This window comes from Drosophila yakuba, chromosome 2L, assembly GCF_016746365.2.
Source record: "Drosophila yakuba strain Tai18E2 chromosome 2L, Prin_Dyak_Tai18E2_2.1, whole genome shotgun sequence".
Taxonomy (NCBI): domain Eukaryota; kingdom Metazoa; phylum Arthropoda; class Insecta; order Diptera; family Drosophilidae; genus Drosophila; species Drosophila yakuba.
The window spans coordinates 17,123,678-17,143,360 of NC_052527.2; the positions used below are offsets into that span (position 1 = coordinate 17,123,678).

General features: G+C 41.5%; 5 protein-coding genes across 5 annotated transcripts; 3 read left to right on the forward strand and 2 right to left on the reverse strand.

Annotated features, from left to right (window-relative positions):
• The first annotated feature begins 1,514 nt into the window (after positions 1-1,514).
• On the forward strand, positions 1,515-2,081 carry LOC6528589 (larval cuticle protein 3). The gene is made up of 2 exons (XM_002089596.4): positions 1,515-1,578; positions 1,635-2,081. The coding sequence occupies exons 1-2, from the start codon at positions 1,567-1,569 to the stop codon at positions 1,959-1,961; spliced, it is 339 nt and encodes a 112-aa protein (XP_002089632.1). The 5' UTR covers positions 1,515-1,566; the 3' UTR covers positions 1,962-2,081.
• Positions 2,082-3,589: 1,508 nt separating this feature from the next.
• LOC6528590 (larval cuticle protein 4) lies at positions 3,590-4,231 on the forward strand. Its single transcript, XM_002089597.3, has 2 exons — positions 3,590-3,697; positions 3,755-4,231. Exons 1-2 carry the CDS (start codon positions 3,686-3,688, stop codon positions 4,079-4,081), a joined length of 339 nt encoding a protein of 112 aa, XP_002089633.1. The 5' UTR covers positions 3,590-3,685; the 3' UTR covers positions 4,082-4,231.
• Positions 4,232-5,227: 996 nt separating this feature from the next.
• On the reverse strand, positions 5,228-8,883 carry LOC6528591 (probable cytochrome P450 4ad1). Its single transcript, XM_002089598.4, has 9 exons — positions 8,679-8,883; positions 7,780-7,889; positions 7,440-7,719; positions 6,694-6,763; positions 6,510-6,636; positions 6,293-6,454; positions 5,926-6,166; positions 5,683-5,865; positions 5,228-5,616 (listed from the first exon to the last, which is right to left on the reverse strand). Exons 1-9 carry the CDS (start codon positions 8,842-8,844, stop codon positions 5,405-5,407), a joined length of 1,551 nt encoding a protein of 516 aa, XP_002089634.1. The 5' UTR covers positions 8,845-8,883; the 3' UTR covers positions 5,228-5,404.
• Positions 8,884-11,340: 2,457 nt separating this feature from the next.
• Positions 11,341-16,455, forward strand: LOC6528592. Its single transcript, XM_039371815.2, has 12 exons — positions 11,341-11,568; positions 11,986-12,095; positions 12,156-12,505; positions 12,562-12,931; positions 12,991-13,165; positions 13,221-13,635; positions 14,030-14,271; positions 14,577-14,686; positions 14,738-15,087; positions 15,239-15,608; positions 15,671-15,845; positions 15,900-16,455. The coding sequence occupies exons 1-12, from the start codon at positions 11,409-11,411 to the stop codon at positions 16,328-16,330; spliced, it is 3,258 nt and encodes a 1,085-aa protein (XP_039227749.1). The 5' UTR covers positions 11,341-11,408; the 3' UTR covers positions 16,331-16,455.
• Positions 16,379-18,604, reverse strand: LOC6528594 (maltase A1). The gene is made up of 3 exons (XM_002089601.3): positions 17,254-18,604; positions 16,712-16,907; positions 16,379-16,652 (listed from the first exon to the last, which is right to left on the reverse strand). The coding sequence occupies exons 1-3, from the start codon at positions 18,581-18,583 to the stop codon at positions 16,445-16,447; spliced, it is 1,734 nt and encodes a 577-aa protein (XP_002089637.3). The 5' UTR covers positions 18,584-18,604; the 3' UTR covers positions 16,379-16,444.
• Between the last annotated feature and the right edge of the window lie 1,079 nt (positions 18,605-19,683).

A 19,683-nucleotide genomic window follows, 5' to 3' on the forward strand; every position in this document is an offset into this window, starting at 1 on the left:
GTTTGAAAACGCTCCTGATAATATAATGCCGTAGAGGGTAATAAAAGAAAATTAAAATTTAACGAAGATACATACGTTTACAATTGCGCAAACACCCCCAGGTTTTAATAGGAATCAAGTACAAAATGACCAACAATACAAGCCGAGTATCACAGCATAAAATAAATTTAAACTGCGTTAAACCAAACAAGAAAATATGCGATAAAAAAACACAAACAAACTATACACTTTTTCCAATATTATCATTTAATTATCCGACTGTTCCTATGGCTGATACATATACATTGCTAAAAATGATGATTATCAAATAAGAACGCATTATGATTAAAACAACTTTTTAGACCCGTTACTCATAGAGTAAAAGGGTATACTAGATTCGTTAAAAAATATATAACAGGCAGAAGAAAGCGTTGTCGACCATATTTTTTCTTTTTTAATTCCTTCTATTCCTCTCGGGAACTTAGGGATTCTACGAGAGCTGAATTTCTCGTATTAGTTTCAGTAATCGTTGTAAGTTTTTCGACCGATCTGGTGATTCCGACCATATACAGTATATATATTCTGTCTTTCCGTTCGTATGAACGTGGAGATATCAGGAACTACAAAAACTAGAAAGTTTAGATTAAGCATACAGACTCCAGAGACAAGTTTGCGCAAGTTTGTTGACCCATGTTGCCAAGCCCACTCTTACGCCCACAAACGACCATATAAAGTAAAGTATATTCTTGATCAGATCAGTAGCCGAGTCGATATGTCGGTCCGTCCGCCTGTCTGTCCGTATGAACGTCGAGATCTCAGGAAGTATAAAAACTAGAACGAGATTCAGCATGCAGACTCCAAAGACATAGACGCAACGCAAGTTTGTAGACCCATGTTGCCACGCCCACTCTAACGCCCACAAAACGCCCAAAGCTCCCACGCCCACAATTTTGAAAAAAGTTTTGATATTTTTTCACATTTTTGTTAGTCTTGTTTCTCGCACTTCCACTAGCTGAGTAACGGGTATCAGATAGTCAGGGAACTCGACTGCAGCATTCTCTCTTGTTTTTGTTCGAATTTTTCTATGGCAGCACTTGGAAAGATTAAAAACTAAGAATCGGCTGTTGAATAATCCGTTGATTCTGATCCAGAATAATATATATAATCAAAAGTGTCTCCAAACTTTTGACTGAAATCAATGTACGCTCTGTAAGGGTATAAAACTGTTGTCAATGCGGCACACATTTAGCACCGAAAACTATGCTATAGTGATGCCGTTAAATCACAAAAAATTAAATTTTGTACTGCTTAATAATTATTCAGTTGCTGGTCCGGTTTGCTTTGTATATCGGGGAGGCTAAGGAGAATAATTTGAATACCCAAGAATGCTCATCTCCTAATGAAAGTGGTTAAACCATTTCAAAGTCGATTAATTTGCATCACAGACGGTTTATATTATATGCACCACATTGACTTAATTAAAATACGCACATTGCATCAGCTTTTGAAGATATATAAACTCCACTTTGAGCATAGATTGTCATCAGTCTTAGAAGATTTCTAGTCCGACAATCTAACCAAATCAAAATGTTCAAGATCGTAAGTATCCCATGAGGAGCATCGAGAATTCGCAATCTAATCCCGGATTATCCTAGCTGCTTATCTGCGCTCTTGCCGCCCTTGTGGCCGCCAACGCCAACGTGGAGGTTAAGGAGCTGGTCAACGATGTCCAGGCCGATGGTTTCGTTAGCAAGTTGGTCCTCGACGACGGATCTGCCTCCTCTGCCTCCGGAGATATCCACGGTAACATCGATGGCGTCTTCGAGTGGATCTCCCCTGAGGGTGTCCATGTGCGAGTGAGCTACAAGGCCGACGAGAACGGATACCAGCCCCAGAGTGATCTGCTGCCCACTCCTCCTCCGATCCCAGCTGCCATCCTGAAGGCTATCGCCTACATCCAGGCTAACCCCAGCAAGAACTAAGTGAACATGAAAGATTGGAGACAGCTTGGTTGAGTTTGGATTGCTCTCTCCTGCTGTTTTAAATTTAAGAAAGATGTTATCGAATTCGAAAATAAATTAAACCTTGCAATATAAACCAAGTACATATTTAACATCACTCACTCAGATAGTTTGAAAACGCTCCTGATAATATAATGTCGAAGAGGGTAATATAAAAAGCTTAAAATTTAACGAATATACAATTGCACGAATACCCCCGTGTTTTAATAGGAATCAAGTATAAACTGAGTTATACCAAACCAGAAAATGTGTGATCAAAAAACAACCAAACTACTTCTTTTCCAATATTTTTTTTATTTTATTTATTAAGGCATACGGGGAAATCTTGGAGCCGCTTTATGTCCTTCTTTTCTATTAATTCAGCCCATTTGGGAGCTTTCCAATATTATCAATTAATTATCCGACTGTTCCTATGGCATAATAATAATAAAAAAAAAAATATTTTAACATTGTTAAAAATGTATATCAACTAAGAACACATTGTGGAGAAGACAACTTAAAAAAAAATTTTTTTTTGAGAATTTTTCTATTGCAGCACTTGAAAGAAGATTTTTTGGAAAGTTTAAAAACTAAGAAGGCTAGCTGAGGCTGTTAAATAATCCGTTGATTTTGACAAAGAATAAATGTACTGTACATTATTAAAAATGTCTCCAAACTTTTGACTGAAATCAACCTAGGCTGTGTAAGGGTATAAAAAGGGATGGAATTTTGGTATTAATATTGGCTTTGTTATTTCAAATATTAAAGTTGACATGTTCATATATAAAAAACCATTTAGAATAAGGTTTAAGAAGCTCTTAGATATGGATTATCCTTCTATATTATTTGTAAACTATATCTAATACCTATAAAGGTAACAAAATATAAACACATAAATATGATAAGAAATTGTAACTGTTTTTTGAGAAATGTATGTCATACATATGATACAATTCATATGATACAATTCATACGTATGCAAATAGTACAAAGCTTTCCAAAGTTCAATAAAATAATTACAAAATCCTATGCCAATGCAATTCGTTTAATATTGGGACATACATTGTGATTTTCTAATCCCACGGGAATGTTGGTATACACTTTAAAGTAATATTTGCTTATATAACTAGAAATAGGTGCAAATGGACACTGTAGAGTTGATATGATACACGCGTTCCCAGTCATTTCTTTCATAGTACATCAAAAAACCAAAAAATGCTCCAAAAAGTATGCTGAATTTACAAGAGGCTGGCAAATAACGTTTAGTTTTCCATTTATTTTAACCTCCTAATTAAGTACCTCCTAATTTTAGTATCAGCAGCTCAAAAAATACTTAACCAAAGTGTTTTTATTCTAACTGTCTGAAGTAATTCGAAATTATCAGGGTAAGTATTCCGGAAGGAGGAGGTTGATTTTGACCTTTCCGAGTAACGCGATTCTTTTTAGAATAATTACGGTAGCAATTTGCATAGACAGTAGAAAGCAAAAAGAGTGCAGCAGACGATTTTTATCGCCACCGAACATGTCACTTGAACCAGTCCGTAAATCCAAACGAGACCTATGCTGGCCGAAATGTTAATTAAAAACGGGTTGCATCAGCTTTAGGATTTCGCGGGGAGTGCGTATTAGCGTATAAAAGCCGAAAGTGATTCCGAATCGGCATCAGTCTCACGAGTTCTCTAGTCTGACAATCTAACCAATTCAAAATGTTCAAGATCGTAAGTACCTGGGGATCGAAACCGATTAGTTCAAGAAGTAATCCTGGAATATCCTAGCTGCTTGTCTGCGCCCTTGTCGCCCTGGTGGCCGCCAACGAGGTTGCTGAGGTCAAGGAGCTGGTCAACGATGTCCAAGCCGATGGCTTTGTGAGCAAGGTGGTCCTGGACAACGGCTCTTCTGCTTCGGCTACCGGAGATGTCCACGGCAACATTGACGGAGTTTTCGAGTGGGTCTCCCCCGAGGGCGAGCACGTCCGTGTGAGCTACAAGGCCGACGAGAACGGATACCAGCCCCAGAGCGACCTCCTGCCCACTCCTCCTCCAATCCCAGAGGCCATTCTGAAGGCCATCGCCTACATCCAGGCCCATCCCAGCAAGGAATAAGCCATTGACACGACCAGGACCCAATTTCGAGAATAAGGTGCAATTCTAAGTGACCTTGTTCTCTAACCCTTAGAAGTTAAACAGCATGCTGACGTTATAAGTTTGATTATCGAGTTATAAAATAAATTCGATACTCTTTGGCAAAAAATATTTTTGGATGTGGTCTAAATTCTGTGACGGGAGTACGAGTTACCTGGACCGCTGATTTATTTTGGTCGAGACAGTAAACGCTTTTTCAGACTATCACGAACTGTTTGGATGTTACCTTATTGATCTTAGCTAAAAGTAACCTGTTTAATTAGCGATACATTAAGTGGAAACCATCAAACTAGATTTGGGTATTATTTTAGTCTGTTTTATTACAGTGCAATGAAATATTTCATTAAATACATGTCATGGCTGAAAAAAATATAACCGGAGTAAGAGATGCTTGCTTAATTCATTTTGGCAGGTCCATTACATTTACTCTTTATGAATCGTGTGAGCTTTATCAAATGAACTTCTAATAATGACAACCAAGATTGATTTTAGAGCAAATATACCTTATATTATATCTAGCATTGATACTAAAAGTGTTTATAAAGAAAGTACAAACATCCACCAAGATTTTCTTAAAGTGTAAATGCACTTGCCACTCACATGCTCAGTATTTAAATGAGACATTGAAATTTTATTTTAATTTAGTTAAAAGTACGTTATCATTTATAAGCCACTTTAGCAACACGCACGTTGTAAGTAAAAAACGGGTATCGAATAGGCGAGACCCTATAGCGATCTCTCTGGTGTTCTGTTCTTTGTAATTTTAAGGCCAAGTTGTTAGGTCACTTTCTATTTCATTCATAGTTTTTAGACAAATATTATTTCACCAAATTGAGAGACCTATTTTCAGAAACATTTAATTGGAAACATAAACATATGGAGGTTGATTTGTCCGAGGTTTGAACAGGTGTTTTTTTGCAGCTGAGATCTGCAAATCCCATTTTTATTGATAGTGCGAACGTGATTCCGTCTTGCAATAAAATAAAAGCCGAGCTGGTGATCTGCTCGAAATGAATATTATTTAACACCGAATAAACAAATGCATGCAAATTAACATGAAATGCTTGCAAAGTCAACTTTGATAATTAGCAAGGAAATAATGATGAGAAGTTTTCGAAACGGGTTTTAATGGTCACAGAAATAAGAATCGCGTAGAATAGTTTTCGTATTTGTATAAAGAGTAAAAGTTTAAATTTAACCAATTTATTTTGTATTGTGTCTGGTAAATGAAGTATAATACAATCAAATAATAAGGTGCCTTTGTGTAAAAGTGGCTTATTGAATTCATCGCTTTCTAAGCCTGATCTGGATACCATTTTCCGATTTAAGCGTGACCCGAATATTCAACACAGGATCGTACTCGCTCTGAGGGACACAATCCTCGCGGGAATGATCGTTGATTCCCGGAGGAAGTCCATCTACAGCAGGCAGAATTGTAAAACGGCGCAGCAGCTGGGAGATCAAAGCCTTTATCTGGTACATGGCAAACTTTTCAGCTGCATACGAAAGCGAAAAATAATATTAATTAGAAAAATTAGCTATGTAAGCCAAGAAACACTAACCAATGCAGCGCCTGGGACCTGCACTAAATGGAACACTCTTGAAAGCCTCGATGCCCACGTTTCCAGTCGGGTTCTCGAACCTCTCAGGCCGGAATGTGCAGGGATCGTCAAAGTACTTTTCGTTGTAGCCCATGGCAATGAGGCACATGATCACCGTGGTGCGCTTGGCCACCTTGGTGCCATCTAAAAGAGTCAGGGATTAAGTCGAAAAAAAGCTAAACCCACATTTTGGGGATCACTTACTGATATCGATGGGCTTGCGGTTCGTTCGAGCAATCAGTGGGACAGAGGGATACAAACGCAGCGTCTCTCTTACAATCAGCTCTAGAAAATGCATCTGATCCAGTCGAGCCAAGTCCGCCTCCCCTGAGAAGTTGTCGCCAAAGATGCGCCGTTGTTCCTCGACAGCTTTTTCCTGAATCTCCGGGTGACGGGAAAGAGTGTACAGCGTGAATGATATGGCGGCGGCTAGGGGATCGTGGCCCTATATAAAAAGGTTGACTTATTAATTAATTAATTATTAATCTCTCATATGCACTGAGTACTGCACTGTAGGAGGCATATAGAAATGTTCTTTGTACATATTCAGATGAACCAAGATGTTGCGTACCGTAAATATAAAAGTGGACATTTCCTCGATTATTTCGCGCTCCTTGAGAGCTCGCCCGTCGAGCTTGGCGGTCAGCAGGACGTCCAGGAAGGGTTTGTTGATTGGCTGGCCCTGATGGCCCGGGTTTTCCGCAGCCAGGTGCTGTCGCCGTTGCGAGATAATCTGTGAGATAGCTGTTGAATTTTTATAATTCTGGCCATATATTTATTGAATTTACCCGATTCAGTTCGCTGCGCAGCAGCGATAGAGCCCTGCGCTGCTTCATGTAGTAGGAGGTAAGGCGGAAGAGGGCATCGAACCGCTTCACGATGCTGAAGGTGCGCTCCTGAACCACATCGCATAAGCTGGCAACGGAAAGGGGAATTAAGAGCTTAGTCCTGAGACTCCGTAGATGAACTTACTCCTTGATGGCGCCATGCAAATCCGAGGGCTCTCCATTCAGCGAGCTGCTGTCCAGGCCAGTGGCGTTTTCTGTCGAAAGAAACAGATGACATGGTGAAGATTTGCTGATTCCAGCTGAGTAAATGAACCTTAACGAATCCCGAAAAATCTCAATAAAATACCAATGGGTAACTGAAAATTCAAGTCATTTGCCCCATAAGATGTAGCAGAGTGTGTACGAGTATTAATGGGCTGAGTGCCTCGACCGCGAAACTTTGCCGCCCGCACAGTCTGCGGCACTTGTGCCCATCTTCTATGCAATAAATCTTATTTATAAAACGTTCATAATAAATTATAACAGAGCGAAGCGCCCGAGGAGCGAAAAGCGGCCGAAAAAACGACATGACAAATGTGTAAAGTTTGGCAATCGTACACAAAGAGAAAAAGTAAATGCCATACAAGTGTACGATAGACCAAATATGGGAATATAATCTGAGGAGATTTTGATATTTATATTTTGCTAAAAATTACAAAATTTGAACTTTTAAAGTTTAACTTCAACTTTTTTAGTTAATAAGAAGTACTTTTTTATACATATATTTAATGGTAATGACTTGACGTGATAACTACAAAATTAAAATAATAATAAATAATAATAATAAATAATAATAAATAATAAATTTGAACAACGTTTCTTGCGGTGCACATAAAATGGTTCTGCAAAATTGCGATGCCAGGTTCAATAAACAAGTGCACCCCCACTCACCACACACAATATCTAGGGTACACTTAGCCACCAACTCCTGGGCATCGAAGATTTCCTGCGTATCCGACAGTACGTCGAGTTTCTGGACGAACTGTCCGCCCGTTCGGTGGACCACTCGCAAGTAACCCTCGATGGCCGAACGCTCGAAGGCGGGGACGTAGAGCTTCTGGTGCTTCAGCCAGCGGGCACCGGAGCTGGTGAGTAGGCCATCGCCCAGCCAGGGCCTCAAAAAGGAGTACAAGTGCTCCTTGTATAGCAGTGATGAGCTCGACAGGATGTTCTGCAGGGCAAACATAGGTGGATGGTGGATGGTGGGTGATGGGTGCGGTGGGGGACTCACCTGAATTTCCGCCGGATCACTCAGCATCATGTGGTACTGCAGGAAGACCAGGGAGCGAAATCCCTGGAAGTCATATTTCCGACAATATTGCAGGACCTTTTTGGGGTATTCTGTGGAAGGCAGATAGAGTTGATGAGCCCCCCACACTTTAGTTATCAGCCCCAAAGCCCTAGTTTGCACAGCCTTTCAGCTGCAGTTGGGAAGAATATTCCGAAAATGTGGTTGCAAGTTAATTTTTGGTAGTTGCATTCGATTTGTTTTGCACTTCTGCTTTTGTTACTTTGCCTCTAAAATGTTTGCCAATCGATATGGATTCAGGTAATTAAATTACTAATTGAAGTTCTGGACAATAAAGAATCACAGTATCCGAGTAATTTTACATTTTTTCAAACGTCTTCTTTAAGCCGTGACAGAGCTGGCATGGCAAAGCTGGCATAAAAATAACAAATAATAACAATCCCATAACAATGTGCAGCTCTTGTCAGTCCATATTGAAATGGAACCCCAGCCGAGCAGGGAAGCAGAATGATATCATCGAAAGTATAGTGCACCATCGCTTCTCCCCTGGGCATTGTGCATTTGAAATGATTACTTTGGGCACGTGCAGGGAAGGGCGGAAAACAGGACCGAATTTATTCAGCTGTGCGAGGAAAGGCACTCGGGAAATGTGCACGGAGCTTGATGAAAGCTGTAGCAAATAGTACAATAAATAAGTCGAGGAAATCAGTACAATTCGAGATGAAATCCAAATCCAAATGTGCAACTCGATACCACCGGGAGTTGAACGCATTGAATCGATGCCAATTCCCTGGTTCTTGCGGATTCGGTCCGACAAACGACTTTGGCACTAAACGTTGAACAGTTCATAAATATAGGCAGGCTATTTGGCCAGTACTCACCGGCTGGCTTAAGGCCAAACTGGAACAGATTACCCACGAAGGGGTATGGCGTGGGTCCTGGGATCATCTCCATGATGCCAGCCATGTGGTCTATGTAGTTGAATATCCTTACACCCTTGAACACCAAAATGGTGCCCAAAATAATGGCAATGGCTATTAGAAACATGATGCCGCCCAACTGCTCTGGCTCGCTTTGATGACCAGACTGGTTTGCCGTAACTTTCGCAGATTAGTCGGTGACCAATTTGGCCGATTATTCTGTTGATAGCTTATCTGAATTTTATGCATTTTACTTATCTAATATTGCCGTCGATAATTGATAAATATAAATATTTCGCACTACATGGTAGCAGTTGACTCACTTAACTTATGACGTGTGGCTCTAAAGGCCGTTTTGGTATCACCAGAAGTTATGTGCCAATAAACCATTGTTAGTCGCTTTGTGATAATGAATTAAGGCGGTTGTCAAAATTTTTAACAAGTTATAATTTCGAATAGGAAAATTTTCGGGTAAGGTTTCCAGAAGCGAGCTAAGCTAATGGATCGATAAGCGGTTCAATATAGTAATCACAACAGAACAAATACTATCTATCTACTATCTATCCAGAAAATAATTGAACTTCCTCCCCTAAAACCTTTTTTGAATCAAATATTCTGAAAAAGTAATTCGATTTTAGAGGTGTTTGGTGTAGCGATAGGTATTGGCATATGAAATATAATAACATTTAAAAATAAAACAACAGAGAAAGCTTTAGTTGATAATGCTTATAATTGATTACTACATATGTATGTATAAGGACAACAAAGGAAAATGCTATAGGCGAGTTTCTCAACTATCAGATACCCGTTAGTGGTAGGGGGGAGAGCGAGCGAAAAAGTTCAACACTCTTTTTGGCGTATCGATAAAAACGTGCAAGGAAAAAAATACAATTTAAAGGCGTTAGAGTTTCAACACATCTTCAAGACTACGGGCTTGGCAGTTTTGGACGGTTTGTGGGCTTTAGAGTGGGCGTGCCACGCCCACAATTTCTAAAAATGTTTTAATGTATTTTAATTTATTTTATTAGTCTTGTAAATTTCTATCGATTTGCTATAAACTTTTTCCCACAAATCAACAAAAACTTGGTAAACCAACCGTTTTTTGAACATTTTTATACCCGTTACTCGTAGAGTAAAAGGGTATACTAGATTCGTTGAAAAGTATGTATCAGGCAGAAGGAAGCGTTTCCGACCATTTAAAGTATATATATTCTTGATCAGGATCAATAGTCGAGTCGATCTGGCCATGTCCGTCTGTCCGTCCGTCTGTCTGTCCGTCTGTCCGTATGAACGTCGAGATCTCTGGAACTACAAAAGCTAGAAAGTTGAGATTGAGCATACAGACTCCAGGGACATAGACGCAGCGCAAGTTTGTCAAATCATGCTGCCACGCCCACTCTAACGCCCACAAACCGCCAAAAGCTGCCACGCCCACACTTTTGAAAAATGTTTTGATATATTTTCATTTTTGTATTAGTCTTGTAAATTTCTATCGATTTGCCAAAAAACTTTTTGCCACGCCCACTCTAACGCCCACAAACCGCCAAAAACTTTCAGTGTAGAAGACCTTCTTCGCACTTCCACTAGCTAAGTAACGGGTATCAGATAGTCGGGGAACTCGACTATAGCGTTCTCTCTTGTTTTTATTTCCATATTACATTTTTTTTCCCAATTTCTGCCCATAATCCAAAAAATGTTAAAATTTGTCTTTCCCACTCTCACTAGTGGGTTACTAGCTAAGTAACTGGTATCTGATAGTCGGGGAACTCGACTATAGCATTCTCTCATGTTTCAGACTAAGATTGTGGCCAGCATACTTTACACAATCAACGATGTCAGCGGCGACATGACTTACAAGATCTTTTAAACATTTTTTTAAGTTAAATTTTCACTTTTGTAGAAAAGTTTTTTTTTTATTTCCAGGCAAAACTCTAAAAATATATTATATGGATTTGAAAAGAAGTGCCTTTATTTATTTACAGATCGACTGCAAAAGGGTAGTTTGCGCCTTAATAGAAATTCACTGTATGAACAAAAGTGCTACATATTTCAATACGTAAACTTAAATTGAAATCTAATCGCGCACTATGGCTGAGTAACCAAAATGTAATACTCGAAACACCCGACAAGTGTTAAATAATTTTGCATTTTTGACATGTAGATTTCTAGTAAAGTTTACTTTGGGTTTGTGATTTCTACAAAGTTTGAAGCTTGCTGCTGATAAGGTAAGAAGACACTCTCTTTGTTCTCTTCAACTTCCGAAAGAGTAATCTTGAAAGCATTCATCAGACATAATGTGTTCATTAATGCTCCGGATTTCGCTTTCTTGTTTTGAGCGAATTTTTATCTAAGTTTGTTTTATCCCATTGTATGCTACAGTTTAAAAAAATAAACTGTTACACTTTTAACAGCCGTCTCGAAAACTGAAGATTCTCCGTCTCATCCAACGATTAAACAGGGTGCTAAACTAAAAGAAACCTGATATTGAATCGGCAAGTCATGCTGAAGGCACCAAAATATTTACTTATATTCGGGAGCCTATAGTTGGATTCAAAAAACGTTAGGAAAGAGAGCAAGAGACCGGGAATCCGGCTGTAATCTCTCGTATTTAAACCGACCGCCAGCGTAGATAGCCCCCATATTTCCAGTGTTTCGCTGGCGGATCGGTTGTCTTGGAACTCGCGATCGAAAATGTGGTTCGTGTTGTATATTTTTCTGGCACTGCCGCTGCTGGTGGTGGCCTATCTGGAGTTGAGCACGTTCCGTCGGAAGAAAATGCTTAACAAGTTCAAAGGCCCCAGCGGCCTGCCGCTGGTGGGAAACGCCCATCAAATGGGCAAGAATCCCACAGGTTGGTTTTCAATAGAACTCGGAAAAGTCGTTGTTTTAGAAACGCAGAGGACACACCTAAAATTACCCATCTCGAATAGCGTTGTGACTGAGGTAACTGCGCATCGTATCTACTCAGCGGCGAAGCTATTCCAGTAAGGTTATTTTGGGCCAGCGACTTTACGACCGGAAAACAAGGGTGTTAACTATCAGTTAATGGGGCTACTGGCACTTATACAAATGGGCTAACTGTAGCCTAGGTCGAGAATCGCAACTATAATGCCGAGGCCTGTATTTGTGTTGTGTAATGTACCCCTGTAATTTACTGCACTAATGAATACTGAAAATCGCGTGCCAAACACAAACAGTGAAAACCTATGGAATTCCGATTTTGGTACGCGATCCGCCTACTAATAGGCTTTTTCTCATGTCTATATAGAAATTCTCGACACGGTTTTCTCCTGGTGGCACCGCTATGGAAAAGACAACTTTGTCTTTTGGATTGGAACCTACTCTAATGTATTGGTCACTAGCACCAAGTACCTCGAAGTGAGTTTGCAGCGAATTCTAAACAGTCATGGTGATTCTAATACTTTCATACCTCTTTAGTTCATACTCAGCAGTCAGACGCTGATCACAAAGTCCGACATTTATCAACTAACACATCCATGGCTGGGATTGGGTCTTCTGACCAGTACTGGCAGCAAATGGCACAAACATCGCAAGATGATCACCCCAGCCTTCCATTTCAACATCCTGCAGGACTTCCACGAGGTGATGAACGAGAACTCCACGAAGTTCATCAAGCACTTGAAGACGGTGGCTGCTGGGGACAATATCTTCGACTTTCAGGATCAGGCCCACTATCTGACCCTGGATGTTATTTGCGACACAGCCATGGGTGTGTCCATTAATGCCATGGAAAACCGCAACTCGTCCATTGTGCAGGCCTTTAAAGAGTTAGTATACAACTTTTGTTGGACCATCAGATGCTATGATTCTCCACCCTTTTTAGCATGTGCTACAACATTAACATGAGAGCCTTCCACCCGCTGAAGCGCAATGAACTGCTGTATCGATTGGCACCGGACTACCCGGCCTACAGCAGGACGCTCAAGACCCTCCAGGACTTTACCAACGAGATCATCGCTAAGCGCATCGAAGCCCACAAATCGGGTGCAATTTCGACCAGTGCAGGAGATGAGTTCACGCGCAAGAAAATGGCGTTTTTGGACACCCTGCTGTCCTCCACTATCGACGGTCGTCCCCTGAACTCCAAGGAGCTGTACGAAGAGGTCTCCACATTTATGTTTGAAGGACACGATACTACCACTTCTGGAGTGTCGTTCGCTGTCTTTTTGCTTTCTAGACATCAAGATGAACAGGTTCAGTAAATCGCTTGGTACGAAGATGTTTATATGTCCAACTTCCCACTCTATTATAGCGCAAACTATTTGAGGAGCAACGGGAAGTAATGGGTAATTCTGAACTGGGTCGCGATGCCACCTTCCAGGACATATCTCAAATGAAGTACTTGGACCTCTTTATCAAGGAGGCCCAGCGTGTTTATCCCAGCGTGCCCTTCATTGGACGATTTACGGAGAAGGACTATGTTATAGGTAACAATTATTTATATCCATTTAGTACGCTTTGAATAACAGACTGGCTTTATAGATGGGGACATCGTACCCAAGGGAACCACACTGAACTTGGGCCTCGTGATGTTGGGTTACAACGAAAAGGTGTTCAAGGATCCCCACAAGTTCCGACCCGAGCGCTTTAATCTGGAGAAACCGGGACCTTTCGAGTATGTCCCCTTCAGCGCTGGACCCCGAAACTGCATTGGTCAGAAGTTCGCACTGCTGGAGATCAAGACCGTGGTATCCAAGATCATTCGAAACTTCGAGGTGCTTCCTAGTCTGGATGAGCTTGTCTCTAAGGATGGTTATATAAGCACCACCATAGGACTACCCGATGCCGAAAGGAAGAAGCGCGATCCATATCGTCACAAATACGACCCTGTTTTGTCCGCTGTGCTGACTCTGAAATCCGAAAACGGTCTATATATTCGACTGAAGGAAAGGCAGTAAAGTGCCATTTTATTGATCTCTTTGTTAAGTTTGGTGCTTGAATTTTCCTTAGCTGGGTTTTGTTTAGGTCTGAGTTCCACACAGTTACAATTATTGGGGAGCTGTTAATAAGGCGAAGTAGAACAAATACAAACACACTTAAACGGACCAACTCGTTTTAATCTTTGGATTATTCAGACTATGTTAATAAGCTTAAACAATTTGAAATGTTAGTTTCCACACATGTAACCATTTATAAATAAAATTTTTATCAAGAAACTAAGTCGCAGCATAATGGAAAGTCTTGTTGAATGCACATAAATGAGTTTAAAACTTAGGAGATAATGGGCTCTTTACTGTTGGTGAGATACAAAGGGCGAGAGACTGAGAACTGTCTGCCGCAGCCGGTTGAAGTATTTCAGCAGAGAGACATCAGGTTTCTGCTCAAATCCGATTTACTCGTTGCACCGATCGGTTGTCTGTGGTCGCATTCAAAATGTGGTTCGTACTGTGCGCTTTTCTTGCACTTCCACTGTTCTTGGTGACCTATTTCGAGTTTGGACTACTGCGGCGAAAGCGAATGCTGAACAAGTTCCAGGGGCCAAGTATGCTGCCTGTGGTGGGCAATGCTCATCAGATGGGAAAAACTCCCACAGGTAAGTGCGCCATGTGACAGTCTAGACAAATCTCAAAGTGACCGGGGATCAAAGTCCCCTTTTGATAACATCGCTAGGTGTCTGATCACATAACTAATTTTTAGGAATAATAACGCCGAGACTTTAATCGTTATTTGGTCAAGTCTGTGTGATTTTAATAGACTAAAGGTCTGTGCCGCTTAGATGTGACTAATTTATTAATTCTTCCCTGTGAAATTCATCAGTCGTGAAATTGAAGTCTACGACTTCTATCTAATTGTTGAGCAACTAAAATTGATATGATTTATTTTATCTGCGGCCTTTAGAGATTTTGAACCGGTTTTTTGGCTGGTGGCATGAGTACAACAAGGATAATTTTCGTTATTGGATAGGCTTCTACTCTAATATAATGGTCACTAGTCCCAAATACATGGAGGTGAGTGTAACCAGGTTATTTCGCAAATCGTACAATGCAGCTTTGTCTCAGTTTATACTTAGCAGTAATACCCTGATATCCAAGTCTGATGTATATGATCTCACTCATCCCTGGCTGGGATTGGGTCTCCTCACCAGTACTGGCAGCAAATGGCACAAACACCGCAAGATGATAACACCTGCCTTCCACTTCAACATCCTGCAGGACTTTCACGAGGTCATGAACGAGAACTCCACAAAGTTCATAGATCAGCTAAAGAAGGTGGCAGACGGAGGCAACATCTTCGACTTTCAGGAAGAGGCACATTACTTTACTCTGGACGTTATTTGCGATACAGCTATGGGTGTGTCTATCAATGCCATGGAGAACCGAAGTTCGTCAGTTGTGCAGGCCTTTAAGGAGTATGTATTATGGGATATGTGTTATAAGATATAAATACGCTTAAGCGTATAAAATGAAACAGTCGAAATATACAGGAAACTATTTATTTATCTGAAGTAAATAATTTTATATTACGTATAATTTTGTTTACTCTTTTTTGTTTACTTTTAGTATAACCTACACCATCAAGATGAGAGCCTTCAGTCCGTGGAAGCGCAACGAATACCTTTTTCGTTTTGCTCCTGAATACCCAGAGTATACAAGAACTCTGAAAACCCTTCAGGACTTTACCAATGAGATAATAGCAAAGAGAATCGAGGTTCGAAAGTCAGGGCTTGACTCAGCTATCAAACCTGATGAGTTCTCCCGCAAGAAAATGGCCTTTTTGGACACTCTGCTATCATCCACAGTGGATGGACGTCCTCTGACTTCTCAAGAGCTTTACGAAGAAGTTTCCACCTTTATGTTTGAAGGACATGACACCACTACATCTGCCGTTGGTTTTGCAGTCTACTTACTTTCCCGACATCCAGATGAACAGGTATACAATTTAATCACTAGTTCACGAATTAGATCGATTAATATATTACTTTCGGGTTGCAGAAAAAATTATTTAACGAGCAGTGCGAAGTAATGGGCGCTTCTGGACTTGGTCGGGATGCCACTTTCCAGGAGATATCCACAATGAAACTTTTGGATTTGTTTATAAAGGAGGCGCAACGTCTTTATCCGAGTGTTCCCTTCATTGGTCGCTTTACTGAGAAGGACTACGTGATTGGTAAAGCTAATGCACACATTTAAGCGTTATTAGTAATCCAGGATTTATGTTTAGATGGCGACACTGTGCCGAAGGGTACTACGTTGAACTTGGGCCTCCTCATGTTGGGATACAATGACCGTGTGTTCAAGGATCCTCACAAATTCCAACCGGACCGCTTCGACCGGGTGAAACCAGGACCTTTTGACTACGTGCCCTTCAGTGCTGGTCCCCGGAACTGCATTGGACAGAAGTTCGCACTGCTTGAGATCAAGACTGTGGTGTCCAAAATCATTCGAAATTTTGAGGTGCTGCCAGCTCTGGATGAGCTCGTTTCTAAGGATGGCTATATTAGTACAACTCTAGGTCTTCCCCCGGCGGAGAAGAAGAAGCGTGATGCTCTCATCCATAAGTATGATCCAATTTTGTCGGCATCCATGACTCTGAAGTCTGAAAATGGTCTGCATCTGCGCATGAAGCAAAGGCTTGTACGCGATAGTACGTAAATAAACTTTTGCATACTCATAGGCGACGCCTTTTTAAACCTTGTTAAGTATATGTATAATTCACACTTTATTTAACATCGCTACTTTATTGTCACTTATTTGAATAAAACTAGCTTAGACTGCCACAAGGACGGTGCCCACATAGGGATTGGCAACGAACTCCGAAGATTTGATAACATCGCCATCGATGTACTGGGAGCTCAAGGATGTGGTGATAACCTCCGCCTGGCTGCCCAGTCCGTAATACTTGGTCAGGTCCAAGGTTTTGGAGGTGCTGCCCAAGTTGAGAACGATCACATAGAGATCGCTGCCTTCCTTTTGACTATTTGAAAGAGAAGCATTTAGTAATCGAGGCATTCTTTTGAAGACTACTAGACCAACCGTGAGTAGATGAGCACATCGTCGTCGATTGCCTGAATGTTGAGTTCTCCCTGGCGAAAAGATGGTTCCTTGCGCACGCGCACCAGTTTCTTGAAGATCTGCAGATGGGAACGTGGAGCACGCAGCTGCTGCAGGGCGTTGTTGGTTTTGTAGTCATCGGCCACTGGTAACCAGGTGTGATCGGCACTGGTGAAGCCTAATTATGATACATATAAGTGGAATATGAATAATAACTATAAGAATAATAATAATAACTGCAATGTCAATGCTACTAGGGGTATTTAATAAGCTAAGTTTTCAGACAATCAACGTATCACAAATGTTTTGCTTATCCATGAAATGTAATGGATTAGTTATTTTATGCACCTTAAACACCTATCATTTTTCTTTCAAATAACTTTCAAATTTGTTTGTCAAGAAAGATCATATAGCCCTTCTATGGGATGATTTCGGAATCTGTGCAACGTAATCAACCAAATGTTTTGGTTCCTACCAGTGTCACTTTTTCATATTACACCGAATAATTATGGATAAATACATACCCGCTTTGGAGGAGGCGTCCCACTGGTAAGGAGATCGCTCAGGGTCCCTGGAGCGGTCGTAGTAGTTGTCGGGATCGGAGTTGCACGCATTCGGGTCCACGGTGTCCTCCCAGCTGATCCAGACGTCGGTCATGCCCAGCTCCTCTCCATTGTAGGTGACCGCGTGACCGGGCAGAGTCTGCAGCAGGATGTTGATGAGGTCGGTGCGCTGGACACCAAATCGGGAAGCCACTCGCTTGTTGTCGTGGTTTCCCAGCACCCAGTTGGCATAAACGCCGGCGGGCATGGCGTCCATCCACTTCTTAATGTGATCTACGTAGTCTCCGGCCTTAGAGGCGTTGTTGATACTGGTAAGGAAGTCAAAGTTGAAGGGAATGTGGGAGCCATTCCTAATTCCATTTCCGTAGTACGTCATGATGTTTTCGAAGCTGGTGTACGCCTCCGTCATCAAAAGCCTCTGATCGCCGCCGTGCTCCACATGAAACTCATCCACCAACTCACGCCACTGGTACACCATGTCAATGGTTTCCGGCATGTCCTGTGTATAGATGTGCTGGGTGTAGCAGTGGTCGTCAGGGTCGGGACAGTTCACGGAGTCGTTGGTCAAAGGCTCATCCGGATACTGGTTGTAGCGATCGAGGTCCACCTCGAACAAGTAAGGAACTGCATCAATGCGGAATCCGGAGACTCCTTTTCCCAGCCAGAAGCGAATCACGTTCTTCATCTCGTTAACCACCGCCGGATTGCGATAGTTGAGGTCGGCCTGCTGGATGGCGAACTGGTGGAGGTAGTACTGCTGGCGCACCTCGTTCCACTCCCAGGCACTGTAGCGGAACTCGGAGTTCCAGTTGCTCGGCGGCTCCCGCTCACCGGTCTCGTTGTTGATCTTGCCATCGTGCCAGATGTAGAAGTCCTTGTAGGCGGGGTCGCTGTCCACCGACTTGGTGAACCATTCGTTTTCGGTACTGGAGTGGTTTGGCACGAAGTCCAGGATGATCTTGATGCCCACCTCCTTGGCCTTAGCGATCATGCGCTCAAAGTCCTCCATGGTTCCGTACTCGGGCTGGATCTGGTAGAAGTCCGAAATGTCGTAGCCAAAGTCCACCATAGGTGACTTGAAAATGGGCGACAGCCAGGTGCCCGTAAAGCCGATGTCTTTCAGATACTGCAACTTTTCGGTGACCCCGTTCAGATCGCCAATGCCGTCTCCGTCGGAGTCCCGGAAGGAGCGCGGGTAGATCTGGTAGTAATTTCCACTTTCCCACCACTCGGTGGCTCCCACGAAGCCAACGAAGGCCACGAATAGACACGCAGCTGATTGCGGGCGCATTTTGATCGATTTTGTTCGGGCTGGAGAGCTGACAGCGCCTTTTATACCGGTCGATAAGGTGGCTTCTATCGAGATCTGGCCATTTTGAGTGGCCATTTGAATTGCTGTGCAAACAGCTCCCATGAGTTCTCAGGGTGCTCATGTCGAACCGAAGCTGTCATTGTTTTCGTACTCCCAGCGAAGCTTTACGTAAAGCGATTAACCCACTCCCGAATGTCTTTTGATTGCTGGAAAAATACCGATTTCTGTGACAAATATCTTCCTGAATTATGTGTATAGTATAGTAAAGTAAAAGGGTATACTAGGTTCGGCAAAAAATTATCTACATTGATATTATTATTATGATTATTATTGAGATTGTGGGAAATAAAGAGATAGAAAGTTGAGACAAAGATTTTATGTTCTAAGAGACGCTAATACATCTAAAGTAAGTTAATTTCCACTCGGTTTTTTTCGGTGGGAAACGCACTTTACGATGGCGACCATGATTGTGAATGGTATTTTATTAAATGCAATGTATAAAATTAATTAATTTTTACATAAAAAGTTATAAGCAATTCTTCCGCGGCTTGGTGTAGCCCTTGTTCCATGTCTAACACAGATGTCTTGCTGTTGTGTATTTGTGGGTAACAGGTATCTAATAGTCGCTGCACTCGTATTTAGCGTTCTCTCTTGTTTTTGTTATGGTAGGGCTTTGAAGTGGGCATTAGTCACTTGATAAGAGCAACAGACAAATCCTACTTCTTCAACTACAAGCAAACAAGTTGGAAAATTGTGATTAATTAACACTTAACAATACTGTGGAAATGTTTGAAGATAACCTTGTGGAAGTTTTGGGGGCATTTTAATCGCGTGACAATACATAATCATTGTTGCAATAATATCTAAACTACTGTCAGTATCAGCGTAGGTCAAAATCCACAAGATAAGCTTTTCGAATAAAATAGTTCCAGATTTTAATTTCAGATTCAAGCCGTTGTAACTTGTATATTTTATTGATTCACTATTCCAAAATCGTTTAGAAGTATGTAATAGGTAAAGGACGCGTTCCCGATGATAAAGAGGATATTATTGGTTAAAATCACTAGGCTGCACTACTA